Genomic DNA, 18,855 nt, shown 5'->3' with positions numbered 1-18,855 from the left:
GTCCACTAGGACTCCAAGATCCCTTTCCACTTCCGTGCCACCCAGCAGGTCATTTTATATATATATTGTCATAGTATATTACTAGTTTAATATAATCTGTTCATTGATCTTATTAAAAATCATAAAAAGGAGGGAATGAATACAGAACCTTTGGCTCTAAGGTTCATATCCTGCTTGCCTGTCGATAGTATCCAAATGCCATTACCATATGATAACTGTTTGAAAATGAGGACATAGGTGTAAGGGGTAGTAAAGTCAATCCAGTTCCAGTTTCTGTTGGGAAAGTGCTCACAGCATTACAAAAATTGACACCTTCGTGGGAAATCTTAGCAGAGGCCAAAGAGCAGCAGTGGTGTGGCTATGCATACATGGTGTGCCATGCATGCACTATGTATTCTGAGCTTACTGTCTGATTAGTGCAGCCTCCTGCTGGGGCTCTTCATATGTGGTGAGTTCTGGGAGCCCACAAGCTGATCAGTATGATCTTTAGCTGGAAACACTGCTTTTACATGGCCAGAGGTAGAGCATTACAGCCACTCATCCCCTCTTTTTCCCTGCTGCTGAATTCAACAGAAGAGAGGGGGAGGGTGGGTGAACCATTGCTGTTCATCCTCTTTTTCCTTCTCCCTACTGAATTCAGCAGCAGGGGATAAGTGCAGACAAGTGAGGGCAGCACTTTACCCTGGGTGCACAAAAGTGGTGGCTCTGGCCAGAGCTCATGTCAGTCAGCTGGTGAGAACATAGAGTGGACTGTGCATATGTTGAATATCCAAAGGAAGAGGGTAGGAGGGTAATTGCATTGCCATATCTCCCCTGGATCTACTTTTGCCGAAGATTGATATCTAGAGAATGAACTACCCTCTTGACATAGAGTTCAGAAGACAGCATGGCAAAATGGTGAAATATTTACTCTTTCCACTGTTCCCATGGTGAGAATTTCTCTTCCCCTTCCCCTCCATCTCATTTCCTTGTATACTGGCAGTCCTTAACTTACAGCATTTTGAGTTACAACATTTCACACTTACAATGTTTATAAATTGACACCCTGTTTCAACTTTATGATGTTAGTTTTGACTTTACAACGCTTGATCTGATGCGATGCCACACCAGTGAACAAGTTCGCTGCCTCACTCATCTCCCTGGAGAACATCTGTCCAAATTTCCTTTGACACTTTCTTTAAGAAAGCAGACAAGACTCCAGGAAAACCTGCAGCCAAGACTCCTGAGAAGACTCCAGCCAAGAACCCTTCAAAAAGTCCAGCAAAGTCTCCTCAAAGAAGTCCTTCCCAATCAATATGATTGCTATTTACAATATAAATACATTAATGTAGCTATATTACTCATCTATAATTGATCGAGTACAAAATTCTGGGGTATTTTTGGTGAAAACAGGGTATCAGGCCTTGGTTCAGGAACCAATCCCCCATTTATAACATTGTTTCTTATGAGAAAATTGGTTCCGAGTTGCAATGTTTCGACTTAAGTCATGGTTTTCAGGAACCAATTGTGTTGTAAGTCTGAGGACTGCTTGTATCTCATTAACTCTGTGGAGTTTGGGTACTTTTCTTGAGAAAGGACAGGCTTGGTAAGCTGAGCAAAAGCCCTAAGCCTTCAAGATTTGGCTTTAGACTACACAGAACTTAAGATAACCTCTACCTTAGGTACACTGTCTACTACTCCAATATGCTCATGTATGTTTAAATCTTCTAGCCTACACCAGAATAGCAGACTCAGCAACAAGAAACTCACAAAGTTATTTGCTTTCATTCTGGTTTTTGTTCCATGTGGGAGATGATCTAGCATTGTCCTAGCTCATAGTATTTATTTTTGCAAATAATCTGCACCCCAAAATGGAAAAATGGGGAGGGATAGAATCTGATTTTCTCAAACAAATCTTCAGTTTGAAAGAGTTATTGTTGTATAGGTTGGCTTTTGTTAAGTGTTAGCATGCAGCACAAGTTTGTTAGAAAAGAAACATCTTCCTGACAACTGTAAAGATCAATCAATTTTTCACTTAGTAAACTTGACAGAGTCCTTTTACCTTGACCACAAAGGTTAACTATACAGGTAGGATGAGCATAAACCAAAATGCCACTATTGAAAAAAGTTACATGGTGGTGCACATACTACATGTTATCCTTAAAGACGAAGTTAATCCTATTATCTGTAGGAATTTAAAGTTATAATTCACATAATCATATAAAAGCCTCTTTACCATTTAAGGTCTGACAGTCTCTCAAAATAAAACTTCTGCCCAGGAGTGAATGCTGCTCATTCTGAATATTATATTTTGAGTATACTGCCTCAGGAAGCATAATTAAGTGGTAAACAGTATCAGTTTTACAATCTTACAGTATAGAAAATGGGACAGGGAAGATCAACATTGCTGGTGAAAGCTATTGGACTAAATTTATCCCTGGACCAAAATCCACTGGTTTCCCACTTAGAGACATTATAATTTAGATGTTCAAATGAACTGTTTTTCCTTTATCATTTCTATGGCATTGCTCGATAAATAATTGATATCCAGTTGCTTTGTACTTCCTTTTTGACAACTTATCTTTTGTGTTTTACTTGCCATTGCCACAATTACACGTGTGGGCACATGCATGTACCGGTCCTGGCCTCTGTAGAGTAAACAGCAAATACGACAGTGTAAGAGCTCCACCATCTGGTCAAGTGCTCTAGTTCCTTATATACCCTTAAGCAGGCAAGCCATGCACTCTTCAGTGGAGTCCTCAGTTCTGCTAACACAAGGCTTCTGTGGAACTATGATACCCTCTAATGGCCCAGTAACAAACTACAGATATTTATCAAGAATAATCAACCACATAACAGAAAAAAATGCTGACAGAACAGATGGGATTTAGCAATGTGTACTTGTAAGCTGATATTTCTCATGGCAAGCACAATATCCTAAAATTAAATTGATATTTGTCAAATGTTCTGTTTTGCAGAGGAATGCATTTTTCCATTTTTCTTTTAGAAGTTAAAATCTGCATGTGGTCTAACATTTTACCACAATCCAATTTCCAAAAGTAGGTTTTTTTTATGATTTCTCTCTTTGATTTTGTTAAATGAATATTCATCTGAAGCATAGGGCTCTGAGGAAAAGATCTAACAAGTTAAAGAAATTAATGTTTGACAACATTAACATGGAAAATAGAGCAAGGAGCTAAACATTGTGTAGTTTTTACTAGTTAAAAGAACCATTCTAGGTGAAGATTGTAAGTCAAAATTTTTAATATTTTTTTAATGATGAAAAAATGTACTACATTACTTTTCTATGTAGTTAACCTTAACTTTGTTTTGACCTTGGTTTTTTTTAAATGTCTTTTTAAACACATAAACCAAGGAAATTTTCATTATACTATCTAGAGTTAGTAAACCCTCCGATTTGCTTAGACATTGTGAAATATATAGTATTGAATCATAACTGCAGATTGGTTGAAGTTATTGATATACAACAAAGAAAATAGCAGTCATTGTTTCTGCATTTCAGACCACTATGGGTGCACTGTTTGAAAACCTGTAAAGTTCATACACAACAAACAACTGATAAGTAAAGAATCCATAAAACCCAATCTTCAATTAGAATTATGCTTGAGCATGGATTATAGGAATCTGGTGGTAAACCATGGATTTGCTTACTTTTCTGGCTTTCAGTAAGAAATGTGTGGCCCAGGCCAACCCTGTTCTACAAAACCAGTAAGAATATTGCTATTGATTACTAAGGGAGCAGGACAAGCCCTTTATTTTTTTCTGCTTAAATTTCCCTGATCATTCTTTGTGCTTGTATTAACAAGAAAGAAAAAAAGGTTCCACTAATCAATAATGGAGTTCACAGGTCAGACATCAACACACTAAAGCTATTACAAATTAATAGCTGAGTTTGGTGTATACAGTACTGTATCATCTCAGCTCTTTTGTGTGCATAGAGATGCATAAAACACTTTATTGTATAATATGATAGGCATGCTTTTACTGCACAGTGAGGATAACATATCACACTACTGCGCATGATAAAGACCTGCCCACCCTTGCTTCTTACTCTTAATATGAACTTACAATAAAACCATAAAGGTACTACAGTGTCTTCTGGAATTCTAATACACTATACTGAATGTATGTAAGATCAGTGTATGTGATAAAGAACCTTATTACAACTATTAACTGTGCTTCTACAGATGATTGCTTAGATATTTAGAAGTTTACTGCAGTGCAGATCACCCATCAATCACATACAATATTGAGGGCTTCTAAGGGAAATCTTAATGGGCAGATAATTATAGCCATGTTATCACAGGTACATAAATATAGTGCTGTACATGTCATATCTATAAATATCTTAACTGTACATCAAGTAAAATGGCAAGTGGGTGAGGTTTTTTTGTGAGCAATGGAGGCAAAAAATAGTGCCCCTTTACTCTCAGAGAATGATTTTGAATGACCTGTGGCTGCAGTTAGCACAAGGAGGGAGGTGCATCTGCAGCCAATTCTTGGAGAAAAGAAAAAGACTGTTTTATGTAGACCTGACCTTTCCATATCCTGCTTTCTTTGGGGGGATCCTTATGGAGAAGAGAGAGGATGGTGTGTGTGTGTAATGGAGAAGAGAGAGAGGATGGGTGTGTGCAATGGAGAAAAGACAGGAGGGGGTGTGTGTTATGGAGGAGAGAGAGAATGGGGGAGTGTGTGTTTGTGTGTTATGGACGAGAGAGAGGATGGGTGTGTGTATGCGACTGGAACTGCCGGAGAGAGAAGCTGAAGGTCCCATGTGAAGTCTTTACTTGTGGGAAACCCCTGCCTACCTTATCCATTCTTTTCTATTCTACTCTGACCTGACTCTTGTCCTGCTGAGGGAGCTCAGTGTAGCAACCCAGGGAGATTAAATACAAATCCCAATACAATCCACCATGCCGAGGACCCTCAACCCCTCATAGCCACTCAGTGACTGAGGCCAATCCTTGCCTTCCCCTTTTTGCCCTGGGGCCCAACACTTAATGGGAAATGTAGACATCTATTCCATAACTGGGAAATCAAAGAGAGTCTGCATTGTGATTGTGGTGCAGTTTTTTCAGACAGTGCAACACATCGTGAATGATTGCCCAATTAGATCATTTAATGGCAATCTAAATCAATCCATGCAGCTACCCCTGAAGCAGTCCAATAGTTATCACATTTAGATATTAATCTACAAATGTTGTAATCCTAAAATGTCATACGAAAGAGAGAGAAAGAGTGAAGACTGTTGGCTGGCCCAATTCCTCTTGCTTTCCCTGCAGCAGGTCAGTCAGGGTGTCAGGTCTGTGGTGTCAGGGTGGATGGCAGTCTGCAGGGTGGAGAACAGAGCAGCATTTCTCAATCTGTGGGTCACGACTCAAAAGTGGGTCGCAAGAATATATGACAGGGCCGTGAATAAACTTTTAAAATGGATTCTTCTTTAAAGGAGAAAAACGTGGGAAACCATGGCTTTTCCCTTGCAGGCTGGCAGATCTCCAGCTGCTGGCAGCCCCACATGCTCCACACCCTCTTCCTGCCTCAGGGTTTGAATTATGGGGGGAGCTTGGATGGGCTCAGCCCCTCCCCCCCATTAAGAGATTACAGACCCTCTGTAAGATTTGAAAATCATGACCTAGGGGTGGTCTGCGATTTTATCGTGATGGGCAACTCAGTTTTTTTTGCAGACCCCCCAAGAGTCAAAGTGTCATTCGAACCCGGCCCTGCCCCACACACTGGGGGGCTGGAGCCTGGGGGCAGCAGGTCAGGAGTGAGGGGCGCACACAGATTCACAGAAGTTTAGGGCTGGAAGGGACCTCATGAGATCATTGGGACCAGCTCCCCTGCTCTGCTGCGGTCAAGTAACTCCAGAAGGTGTGTGTCCAGTCTGCTTTGGGACTCCTCAGCCTGGAGAAGAGAAGGCTCAGGGGGACCTGGTGCAGCCTATAAGTACATAAGGGGGGGTGCATCAGGAACTGGGAGAACAGTTGTTCACCAGCGCCCCCCAAGGTCTAATGGCCACAGACTTCTTGAAGGCCAATTTAGACTGGACATAAGGAAAAATTTCTTTACCCACCAAGATTCCAGGGTGGGGAACAGACTCCCTCCCAGAGGTGGTGCAAGCACCTACTCGGGACTCATTCAGAAAACACCTGGATGCTTATCTTGGTGGGACTATTTGATCCGAACCGTCTTTCCCGCCCAGAGCAGGGGGGCTGGACCCACTGACCTCGCGAGGTCCCTTCCAGCCCTACTGTCTCTGAAATCTATAAAGATCTCCAGGGTAGGTGCCGGCCGGCGGGGCCTGGCCATTGGTGTCTACAAACGGGGCCCGGGACAAAAAAAGGTCCTCAAAGGGGAACCTGGGTGCGCAGTTCCGTGGGGTTATTCGACCCCGGCTGTCTTTCCTGCCCAGAGCAGGGGGCTGGCCCCGATGATCCTCCAGCCCGAAACCGCGGCGGATGAGTGAGCGGCGCGGGCCGGGGCTGCTAGCACAGCCCCCCGCTCCCGCGCCCGCGCCGCGTGCGTGGCGGCCCCTGGCGGCCCGCAGCCGCCTCGGCAACGCGCCGCGCCGCTCTGAGGCGAGAGGAAGAGGGAGAGGGAGACATGTGGAGGCTCCGGCACGGAGGTGAGGGCGGAGAGGCAGCAGCCCGGGGGCAGGCGGGGCGCGGGCGGGGGCAGGGACGGCTCGGGGTCCGGAGGACGCGGGACTTCACCTGCAGAGGCAGCGCGGGGCCGGGCACCTGGTGAGCGCCGGGGTGCGGGTGCGCGGTGGGGGCAGGTGGCATGCGTCTCCCCGCAGTCCTCCTCCAAGTGCCTGGCTGCAAACTTCCCCGGGCGGGGGTGGGAAGTTTGCGGAGTTGCGGTGCGGGGGTACAGTGCATTGGGCGGGGGGGCGTCGGGGCAGGAGCTGGGGCTGAGGCTGCCCGTGTGCAAAGAGGCGGGCTGACACCCGTGATCTAGTGCTGCGTCTCCGCAATGCCCTGCCGCCTGCCTCTGCGTGGCGGGGCCGGGGGAGCCGAGCCGAGCCGCGCCGCCCCGGGGCACCGAGCTGCCCGGGTCCCTCCTGCCCTCCGGGGCGCGGACCCCGTGCCCTGCCTTGGCTCCTCCTGGCCCTGCCTTCCCAGCGCAGCCCCAGGGGGCCCCAGCCCTCACAGCAGCTGGGCAGGGGGGTTTCCTTGGCATGTCCCGCCAGGGTCAAACAGGGTTGGGGTTGGGGGGGAGTTGTTGAATGGCTCAAGGCCAGAGCCATCCTTGGGGGGTTTCAAGGCCGGGCTAGACAAAGCATTGGCCGGGATGATGTAGTTGGGGTGGTGCTGCTTCGAGCAGGGGGGTGGACTCCATGGCTTCCTGAGGAACCCCTCTTTTTCTGTGATTCACTTTCCTCGCTTCAGGTGCAAAGGGGTGCTTTGACACAGCCCATCCGTGGAGGTTTTTAAGCCTCTGGTAGACAAAGCTTTGGCCGGGATGATTTAGTTGGGGACAGTCCTGCTTTGAGCAGGGGGTTGGACTGGATGCCCTCTTGAGCTCCCTTCCACCCCTCATTTTCTATGATTTGCTTTCCAGCTTCAGATACAAAAGGGTGCTTTGAAATAGCCTGTCCTTGGAGGTTTTTAAGCCTCCGGTGGACAAAGCTTTGGCTGGGACAGTCTACTTAGGCATGGTCCTGCTTTGAGCAGGGGGTTGGCCTACATGCCTTCCTGAGCTCCCTTGCAACCCTCACAGTCTATGATTTTCTATGATCCTTCCTGAAGGTGCAGAGAGAAACGTTTCTGCCACACGCTGGGACCATTTGGTTATTCAGTCACTGGGGCAGACAGCCAAGAGGTGACAAGCAGTTCCCCCACAAGCAGTCAGAGGATCATTGGAAAGTAGGGCTGGAAGGGATCTCACCGTGTCACCCGGTCCAGCCTCCTGCTCAAGGCAGGAGCATCCCTGACACATTCTGTCCTCCTCTCATTTGACAACAAAAGGGAGGAATCGCTTTTAGATTCACACGCATTAATATGCGCGTGGTTCCTGAAAGTAGGTGCTAAGTGCTAAATTAATAACCTAGGGATGATTCAAAGTCAGACTTCAAACAATAAAAATGTATGGTTATAAAAATAACTTTGATTTAAAAATACTGGCCATGCATACTATTTAAAACATTATGTAACTCCATATAGTTACGAGTAAGAAATCGTACATTACTTGTTATACCCTTGTCATTCTTTGCCCTAGTTGGACAGTTTATGGGCAGTGAAAAGAAAGGTCACTTTTTCCCCCTCTTTAATCTGCCCTGCAGTAGCAGCCTGAATTAGCAGGCGATTTTAAATGTTTTAATGAAAGAGGAAGGGGGAGGGGAAAGGTTTGTTATTAATTTGGGGAGCGAGGGGGGGGGATATGTAAGGACCAATCAGAACACCCCACAGGCAACACTTGAATATTTGGTTGGTAGTAACTATTAACAATAGGTAAGGGTTAGACTCAGTGCGTGGGAAATTTTTCTGAAATTCTATACTTCATTTATACAGAAGCAAAAGAAATCAGATTTGAATGACTGCGGGGGTTTTTTTATATGTGTGTGGGTATATTTGTGTGGGTGGGGGAGTGTATGTGTGTGTGCGTGGGTGGGGATGTATACACCCCCACCCATGCATACACACACACACATGCGTGCATGTATAAAGAAACCTGGGGGTCGTTGTAATCTAATTTCTTGTGCTTATGTATAAATGAATTGTATTCACACATACACACACACGTAAAAAAAACCCAGAGTCATTGACATCTAATTTCTTTTGCTTATAGATAAATGAAGCATATACACCCACACATACACTCTCCCACACATATATGTTAAAATAACCTAGAATCATTGAAATCTAATTTATTTTGCTTATATGGAAGTTAAGTGTATAGACACACACACGCACAGGTAAAAGAATCCTGGAGTCATTGACATCTAATTTCTTTTGCTTATTTATAAATAAAGTGCGTGTGTGCACATACACACGGCAAACAAAAAACCCGGAGTCATTGAAATCTAATTTCTTTTGCTTTGTCTTTCCCTGCTAACACAGTATAAAACATGTCCTTGAAGAAATTCATTTGCACAGTTACAGCAGCAGACAGTTTAGAGCAGTAGAGATAAACTCCTAACTACAGATGACTATATACACACACACACAAACTCTATTGTCTTCTTTGTGGTAGAGTCACCTGGCTATTATTTATCTTTTGTCTGTTACAGCTTAAGAAGCAAAGTGTGGAAAGAAAGACTACCCAATTGACTGCTTTTTTATTAATCACATTTGGAATGGACAATGGAATGTTCTCTAGTTTTATCATGATCAAAAACTTCATCCTTTTTTGCATTTCCATGAGTCTGGCCAATCATTTTGGGTAAGTTGACATATGTGTTTGGCTTTTTACTAAAAGCAGTGTATTGAGTTATGGGACTTTAAAGAAAATGTAATGATCTTTTTACACTCACTGTAAAACAGGAAGAAAAAAGGACTTGTTCTTGATTCTTTTGTACTAATTCCATAGCAAAAGGGAATAATTTTCTTTTGCACGGAAATGTTCTATCCCATCTCTCTTCCTTAACAGATTAGGTCCTTGGTTCTATTTTCCATGCACACTACTAACTATAGTGGATATTACAGTCAATGGGAATATTGAGTGTACAAGGAATTGAAAATCATAGCCAGAGGGGTTAAGCTTGCCAGATTCTATATTCTCTGACCACGGTGTAGCAAAGCAATAAAATACAGGTTCAACTTAAAGCAGATGGATGGTCCTACAAGTTCAATGATTCCAGTAGTGCTTACAGTTAAGAAGTACTTTAATATTTTGATGGAATGGGAGCCAGAGTTCTCAATACTTTGCAGGATTGAGGCCTGAGCGAATATTAAGAGAAGGAGAGGTGATACCTCTTCTTATTGACCACTGTATATAGAGTGTAGATTGTATTAGGACAGAGAGAGATAATTTGTGCTCTTAGCTAAGAAAACTATTTCAAAGTGTTGCTACTATGCAAAGTGAAAAGTGGGTTTGAAGTCCAGAAAATAATCAGAAATTTGATTTCCATGAAACACCACAAACATCTGTTTAATTAACTTTTTAGAGGAGCCTGCTGAATTGCAGCATTGTGAATGAAAGATAAAACAGATTATGCTGCTATATTTCAACTTAAAAACCAGCTCTTTTCAATAATCTGCCAGATGTTACTAACCTATCAAAATCATCCCATGAAGGTGATGTTAAACACAAGATTGAGCAAGACCACTGGAAACCTAGAATGACTAGGTGTTGAGGGAAAATATTTACCGGTATATGATTCATTGAAAAATAAATATTTTTAAGTTTACGTACATCTTTGTACATACATTAACTCTTCTCTGGGGGAAGATGCTTACTAAAGATGGAGCCAGATAAACTCTAATCCCATAAAACTAATTTGAACATTTGGAAGTAGAAGGGATGGGAATCAAACTTTTTGACTGGTGAATATTTTTAGAGTAAGCATACACACCCCAGATCTAAAACCTGCAGATCTTTTAGTAGGTCAGATCGATATTTAAATCTGAACTTGATGGCTGAGACCCATCACCGGTAGATGCCTATACAGACATTTGGGCCCAGATCTTATTCCTGATGATATGTGGCTGCTTATTCAAAACAAATGCATCTCACTTCAGGAGGGCAGTTATGTTTTACTCTAAGGAGCTCCATAAATTTCCCATTCTCACAATGGGCAATGATTTGTGCCTCCAGGGCATGTAAGAAAGGAGCAGGGGATCACTCAGTACCACATATAGCCAATTGGAAGTGCTAGGCAAAGGAAGAGGTGAATTCCCACCCCTCAAGCCTCTGACTCAGGATTGTATATTATGTGCTTGTACTGGACGATCCACCTGCCTATTTCCCAATAGTAACAGGTGGGAGAAGGAAGAGGAAAACTCCACCTGCTTTTTGCCTTGGTTAAAACACTTGACTGGGGAGTAGGATACTCAGGTTCTAGGTCTGAATGGGTTTGAATGCCCATCTACTTCCCAGGAAGTGCTGTAAGCATGTAACTCCTTAGATCCTAGATGCATTTTATCCAATGACTATTTAATGCAAAATTTGTCAGTTGTATTAGGAACAGAACCAGGTTACTAAGTCTGGCTCCTTCTATGCTGTTCTTCTGGCCTCATGACTCTTATATTCCTTTCAGTAGCCCAAATTCAGCAGGAGGAATGAAGGATACCTTCAGCATTACCTAGCCCATAGTCAGGTCATTAGGACACTTTGTGGGGAACGAGAGATGTGAGTTTAAACTTCCTCAGACAGAAAAAAACCCAGAACCCAGGTCTCTTACTTCCTGGGAAAGTCTCCTAACTATTAGTCTCTTGTGTGGAAGGTGTATTTGCTGTGCCCCTCAGATGCTTAAGGCTAAGATGAAATCATACTACAAAAGTAGACACAAGGTGTGTCTATACAAGACTCTGACTGTGCAGTAGCCAAATACTACTGCTTAGTAACATGCAGCAAAAAACGTGAGATGCTACTGCACAATAGTGTCACTAAAATGGTGTTCGCTGGTGCTACTGAGTAGTAACTCCTTTTACTGTGCATTTATTTAGTACTTGCTTATACAAGTACTAAATAAATGTGGGGTAACCACAGTGCAGTAGCATGTTGTGTAGAAATGCCCACATTAACAGTATTGCAGGAACTGGAGAGAGAGAATGACATTGGCGACACGTAGAGGGTGCACGCAAGTGCATGTGCACCCCCCGAGAGAAGTGTTACTGATGCTCATCACCGCCCACTCGCCAGCAACGCTGCCGGTGGCATCTGTAGGCGGTTGCCAATTGCCACTGTGCACTGCTGGTGCTGATGTCAGCATCTGTGTGGGTAGTCGCCAACCGCTGATGGGTGCTTGCCACTCTTCCTCCCCCCCCACCGTTGACATCGCCATGGGCACCTGTGGGAGCTCCCCGCTTGCTGCTGCCATGCCACCATCACTCGTCTACGGGTGGTTGCCTTGCTCCCCCAGCCTCTGGGGACATGTGTCGTTCATGCTTAAAGACTTAGATGGCTGAAACCTGCTTAAGTACTACTTAAGAACTTAGTATATGGAATGGGACTCAGCACTTAGAGGTGTTACCAGTCAAGCATTTAAAGACAGCTGTAGCATTGATATATCACAATAAAGCCAAACAAGTGAAACTGAACTAAATGCCTGATCTTGATTCTCTTACAGTTTCCCACTGGCTTTTAATGGGTGGACCTACACCTGCAATTAGTGCATTGTAGTAAACTCTGGTGCAGTTAGCACTGGAGTTTATTGCTTCCAGGGACTGTGTTTGCATGTGTGTCCAGGACTGCAGCATGTTGAGCTGGGCTGGAGCAGCCCCAGGTCACCAGGTTCTGGGGGCCCAACCTGGCAGCCTGGGGCTGCTCTAACCTGGATCAGCATGCTGCGGAGGGGCTGGCTGAGACATGAGGGTGCTTCAATGTGGGGCTAGTTAGCAGGCAGCCCCTGTGCTGAAGTACTTCCATGTCCTAGCCAGCCCTGTTGGCATCTATACATATGCTACAACATACTAAATAATGCCACTGAAGGATGGTACTTGTGTTTACAAGTACTAACCTACAGTGGAATTAATTAATTTACTGCAGCCTGATAGGGTTGCACATGCAGGCACTGGGTGCATTTACACATTCTTTAATGTACTTTAGGTAATGCACATTGAATCTAATACCTCCACTGTGAGGTACTAAAAGAATGCACATTAGCCTATTTTAATGTGCATTAGCTAAAGAGCACAGGTTTTTTGTGACACTTTAATGTGTATTAAAATAGGCTAATACACATTAAAGTGCATCTGTAGATGTACCCACTGAGACTTTACTGAAGACCTAATTAGGCAACTCCACAGTAACCTTCTCATGTAGATGCGCCCAATGAGAGCATAATCAGATTCTATTATAGAACCAAACTGAAATTAGACAGTGATGGTTTGGCTTTTCAACCTGGCTCGAGATGATAATGTTTTAACAAACTATAATCACCTTGAGAAAATCCTAGGATTGTAACTTTGAGATCTCTGTTCCCTCTTTTCACTGAAGTAAGAAATAATGTAAGAAGTTGGCATTTGCCCTTTTTTTGGATAATATTCAGTCTTTTACTTGTGGTATTCACTCTATCAAAAAAGTGGATTTATGTACCTTGAAAGTGAGGGTTTGAATACAGTTACTGTAACCATAACAAATGGTGGATACAGATAAGATTCAACTCAAACTTTTCCAATGCACTTAGATTAGAACCCATAGTACTCCTGGATTTAGTTCTGTGTCACATAAACAGAGAAGGCAGGGCAGGGTGGCACATTGGAAACTGATTCAGAGAAGCATAAGCTTTTGTGATGACAGCCATGCCAAATTGAAGTGTCTGATTTCATGGTTAAGTCAGTAACCAAATGCTAGAATAAGAGCATCAAATATAGTTTTTCATTTATGGTTTACTAATTTCACCTTAGGTAGATAAATGATTCCAGCTCACTCTACTTTTAGACCTACAGGCTGAGTATAGACAGTCAAGAAGCCTGAGGCTGAATCAATGCAATCTTTGCAGGTTAGTCTAAACTGCTTAGATTGAACTGATAAGGAAATGAACAGATATTCACTTTTGATTTGGGAAATGCAGCCACATGCCTGGGATGTCCCAGGCCAGAAGTTGGGGGGTGATAGAGCATACCTCCCTGCTCAGCTGGATCAGACAGCTTGGGCCAAAGCTAGCCCACCCACCCTGTGTGTGTGTGGGGGGGAGGGGCTTTGCAGGGGAGGTGCAAAGCATCCTGGGATGCTGGTGGACTGTAAATGAACTTGCATCTGGAGGGGATTTGGGACAGAAGTTCAATAAATTGATTTAACATAAATCAGTTAAGTTTGATACTACATCCATCCAGATTTATCTTAAACCATTTTCAGCCATTTTGAAAGCAGTTTATGTGCACTGAACTGCGGTTGTGTTACAGATCTGAACCAGTTTCCGACCACTTATACCGGTTTATGTGTAACTTCTGTTCCTAGCCACAGAGTTAAAATACTGCCAAAACATGACACTTGCCACTGCAGAGGCAGAGGGCATAAAGGAGTACAACGTGCTTGAATATATCTGCCTCAAAAGCAGGTGCAGTTTCAGACTCCAGTTTAGTGTTTGAAACTCTTCAGGACAATTAGTTATTTAATACCTATAAAATACACGATAATTGTCCTTCGATTGACTGGTATCAGCAGACTCTTCTGTAAATATTTAGTAGGGTTGGTTTGCAATGGCTCATTTCAGTGCATTTTATATTGCATTAGTCCAATGGGCAAAGATTTAAAAGCAAAAATACAGTTGGACATTGTAGATGGCTGAACTTTGCGTCTTATTCTCAACAGTTATTCGATATTTCTGTTACCACATAATTATCATTTTCACAGAATTAGTCAAGGCTACCTAGAAGCCTTAGATGCATAAAACTCAATTGAATACATGGGTATTATGCATCCTAGGCTGCTTTGAAAAACCTCAGCAAAAGGCTATCATTAATTTTGGGATAACATGTACCATCTATGGGAAAACTAGTTAAAAATATACATGCCAATAGATGTGTGGAAAAACAGAAGAATGGAAATATAGACAGAGCTACATGGCTTTTAAAACGAAATTGAAAATTAATTGATGTAGATCAAAGAAGAAGAGCATGAAAATAACATCACTGTTGATATAACAGCAGTTTTAGAAGCCTAGCATGCCTGTAGACCAGGGGTGGGCAAAATATGGCCCTCTAGGCCAGTCTATCCAGCCCACAGGGCCCATAAATAATTTAGAAAATTAATATTGAACTGTCCTTGGTTTCTGTCAAAAATGACAAAAACCAGGGGCGGTAGGACTCAGGGAAAGCCCGGTGGGGTCCAACAGCAGGGCCTGCCTGGCCCAGGCCCCAAGCCTTAGCAGGGGCTTCTGGCCTAGTATCATGTGGCTGCACCATGCTGGAACCTCAGGTAAGGGGGTGGAGGGACGGCGGAGGACCCTGGGTTGGGGGAAAAGCTAAGTCTGGGAAAAAGCGGCCCCTCACCTGCCCCATGGCTGGTGCTCCCTGATGCAGCCACTTGCAGCTCACGCGGGGCTGTCCTGCGCAGGCACAGGCAGCCCTATGTGGGCTGTGAGTGGCTGCAGCACAGGGTGCCAGCCATGGGGCAGGCGAGGGGCTGCATTTCCCCCCCTTGCTCAGCACCAGCTTGTAACCCACCCCTGCTGCCAACCTGGGCCCTGTGCTGGCTCCGGGCTTGCCAGTAGGGGCTGTGCCACAGCAGCAGAAGCTGCGGTCCCCCTGCTTGCCATGCTGGATAGTGTTTGATGCTGCTGCCCACCCGGAGCTCATGTGCTGGGCAGCACAGAGGCGGTGGTGGCAAACACTGCCCAGTGCGGCAAGTGGGGGGGGCTGCAACTGCTGTCGGCAGGGAGCAGCCCCAACAGGCGAGCCCAGAGCTGGTGCGGGGCCCAGGCTGGCAGCGGGGTGGGTTACAAGCTGCTGCTAAGCACGGAAAAAATGGCCCCTCACCCACCCTATGGCTGGCACCCTGCGCTGAAGCCACTCACAGTGTATGTGGGGCTGCCTGTACCTGCTCACAACAGCCCCACAAGGGCAGCAAGTAGCTGCAGCAGGGAGTGCCAGGCACAGGGCCGGCGAGGGGCCACTTTTCCCTGCACTCAGCACCAGCTCGTCCCCTGCTGGGGAGCAGGGTTTCAGGGCTGCATGCTGCCCCCCCCAGCCTGTACCGCATAGCTGGGGGCACTGGAAATGAGTGGGTGCTGGAGTCAGTGGGAGCATGGGGCCCACACCAGTATCCCGAGGCCAGTGCCGGTGAGGCCCAGAGCAGGGCAGCAGGAGTACAGGGTCCTGGCCAGCAGGGGCTCTATGGAGACGGGCCAGCTCCTCCCTCTCCCTGCTGGTGCAGCCCAGCCCAGCTCCACAGACCCCAGCCAGCCTGTGCCCTGCCATGCACCCCACCGGTGCTGGCCCTGGGACATTGGCCCCAAGACACTGGGACATTGGTCCGAAGCTGGTGACCAGGGAGTGGGGCATCTGTCAAGGGGCAGGGCTACCCATGCAGCCCTCGACAGTTTGCCAAAACTGGGTAAGCAGTCCTCCACCCAAAATTATTGTCTGCCCCTGCTGTAGATGTTTAGGGACACTGCTGCGACATGCTGTAATTGTAGTGCATTGGAGCAGATTTAATTAATCGAGTCTGCTGGAGCGTACTAATTAGTGTGCTCCAGCAGCCTCCACATCTCATGTATTCAGTGTCCCTGTGTTTCAGAATGGCAGTGGGGGTGCTTTAACTAAAACTCATCCAACGAGCTGCTGCAGGCACTTTACAGCAGCATTTCCAAACTGGTGTTCCACGGCACATGTCCAGGAGTGCTGCAGCATTTGGGCTGGAATCATGTCCCTTGCCTACTGCTGTTGTGGGAAGCCAGACAGGCGGGGGGCATGGATCCAGCCAGTGATTCAAATGCTGTGCCACCTGCTTCGTGCAACTCTGTGGCGTTCCACTGCTCGCTACCTCTGCCCCCCTCTGGTCTGTGGCATTTAGCTGCTCGCCACCCAATTTACTCCCCCCCCCGATCCACAGCATTCAGTGCCTCCTGCCCACCCCAGTCTGTGGCATTCAGCTACTCTCTAGCTCCCCACTCCCTGCTCGGCCGGTGTGCCATGGGGTGGGGAAGGCCTTGTAAGTGTGCCACTGGGTGAAAAAGGTTGGGAAACGCTGCTTTACAGTACATAAGACGCTGCAGGCACTTAAATTAGAGCAGCTATGAATGCCACTTTAATTAAAGTGTCACTCCACCCCCAGAGCATGTGTAAAGACTTGTAAAGATGCCCCTACTTCATAGCACCTGCTGAAGTAGGCTGTTACCCATGAAAGCTTATGTCTGTCTGAACCAGTTAGTCTCTAAGGTGCTGCCTTGCCCTGCCTTCTGCTTGACTTCAGACTAACACAACTACTCTCTAGGTCTAATTGGAATCAAGCAGCCTTCAAGTTTTCTAGACTCAGACCTTAAGTGCTATAATGATTTATTGTTCTGAGATATGTTATTGAATTATTGCAAAGTGTTTTACAATTATAGTGAAATTAAAAATAATCTCAATTTAAATTGGTGTTTTAAGCCATCAGTTAATGGTTTTTAATTGAAGAACCACAGCAATTGGAAATAGAATAACCCTTTCTTTTGCTTAGTTAAGTGCAAGATTCTTCATATTAGTTTTCCTAGGTGGTTTGTCTAGTCTGTTTCTATTTGTTCCAGTCTTTGGGGCTTCTTTTCCCTCCTGTGTGCTATTAGCCCTAGTAGCTCAAACCATCAACAGTTTTTCTTAATTGTCCATCTAAATTTATGTTTACTCAATTCATCATATTATTTTAATTGGGTTGATTCAAAGTCCATTGAGGTCAATACAGAGAAGTCCATTGTTTTCAATGATTTTTGGAGCAAATGTATATCTCATTTTTCAATCTTTTCACTGAAATCTTTGCTGCTGCTATTAGAATTGCTTCCAGTTTGTCTCTATATAGTAACATTTCTTTAAAAACATCTGTGCAGGTTAGGGTCATATATAGAGTCCTATTTATTTAGAAGAAAAATTATTAACTTATAAAAACGAAGGAATGATGAATACCAGTCTTCATAAAAACTTTGCATTTCATATGAACAACAGTAATCTTCTAATTCATGTTTTCCACATTACATTATCTGAGGACAGAATGCAGTATTGGATCATGAAGAGGAAGTAGTAGTATTTACATGGACTTGTATTTGAGACTAATCATAGTTCACTATTTGTGTAGACATGCAAACCCCCCCCCCACTTTTTTTTTGTATGTAAAATGTGTTCAGTTTGCATTTGAGATGGCTGGTGAAAAAATTATTTAATTTGGGTCAGAGTTGAAGTTGAAATGTTACAGTGAAGTATACATTACTTTATATTGCATGTGTTTCTTTATGAGTAATGTAAAAAATTGTGATATCATTATTTATTTTCATTCTTTTATATGCTGTGTTTTATAAATGGTGCTATTAAGTAAGCACATTGTCATCACCTGATTTTTTGAAAGGAAGATTTTTGGCTCTGGGGTAACAGTGACTCTAGTAAAGAACTCAGAGAGATATTTAAGAAAATTAAAAGCAAAAGAAATGCGCTCAGACAAACATGAACAAAACAAAGTAAGTGTACTTCCTGTCAAACCTATTTAACATTGCAATTGATTCAGCATAACTGAGGTCACTGAAAACAGCAATGTCCATTAATGCAAAAACTGGGAACTCCCAAAGTTGCAGTCATCCATGTTGAAAAGTCTACATGCCCTTACTGCACAGTAAATATGGTGACTTTCCCCCAAAAAACACTAGATTAGGGCTAGGGAGAGGAGTGTGTGGGGAAAAATAATGAACCTTTAAATGTCTTAGTAGGTTTTGAAAGATATGAGAATACTTTATTGTTCTATCCATTGGGAGATATAATTTCATGTGTCCTTTTACTGCCATTGGGAAAAAGGAAACTGATCAAAAGTTTTAAAACAGGCCTCTGTGGTTTTTCCCATCAACAGTGGTAGCTGAAAAGTCGCTCTGTCACTTCCATCACCTGCCTTCATTCATTAGGAAGTTGTTTCTAAGCAAAGTTACACATTGCAAGTCTACCTGATTTCCACTGACATTAAAATCTACAATATATTGTTCAAAATCTACTGACCGCTCATACAATCAGGGAATAAAATACAAGTTTAATTATCCTGGGTGGCTAAAAATTGCAAATTATCCTAGTCAATTATTTC

At 44.2% G+C, this 18,855-nt stretch overlaps 1 protein-coding gene across 1 annotated transcript in view; it reads left to right on the top strand.

The window, feature by feature from the left end:
* The first annotated feature begins 6,548 nt into the window (after positions 1-6,548).
* Positions 6,549-18,855, top strand: part of GABRA5 (gamma-aminobutyric acid type A receptor alpha5 subunit) — an 89,607-nt gene continuing 77,300 nt past the window's right edge. Inside the window, exons 1-2 of the mRNA XM_019529443.1 lie at positions 6,549-6,625; positions 9,233-9,384. Of these exons, the coding sequence (XP_019384988.1) occupies positions 9,299-9,384 (86 nt within the window). The 5' untranslated portion in view covers positions 6,549-6,625; positions 9,233-9,298. The remainder of the gene's footprint in view (positions 6,626-9,232; positions 9,385-18,855) is intronic.

The sequence above is a fragment of the Crocodylus porosus genome, unplaced genomic scaffold (genome assembly GCF_001723895.1).
Source record: "Crocodylus porosus isolate Cpor-Errol unplaced genomic scaffold, CroPor_comp1, whole genome shotgun sequence".
Taxonomy (NCBI): Eukaryota; Metazoa; Chordata; order Crocodylia; family Crocodylidae; genus Crocodylus; species Crocodylus porosus.
This window is presented reverse-complemented; position numbering and strand designations above follow the sequence as displayed.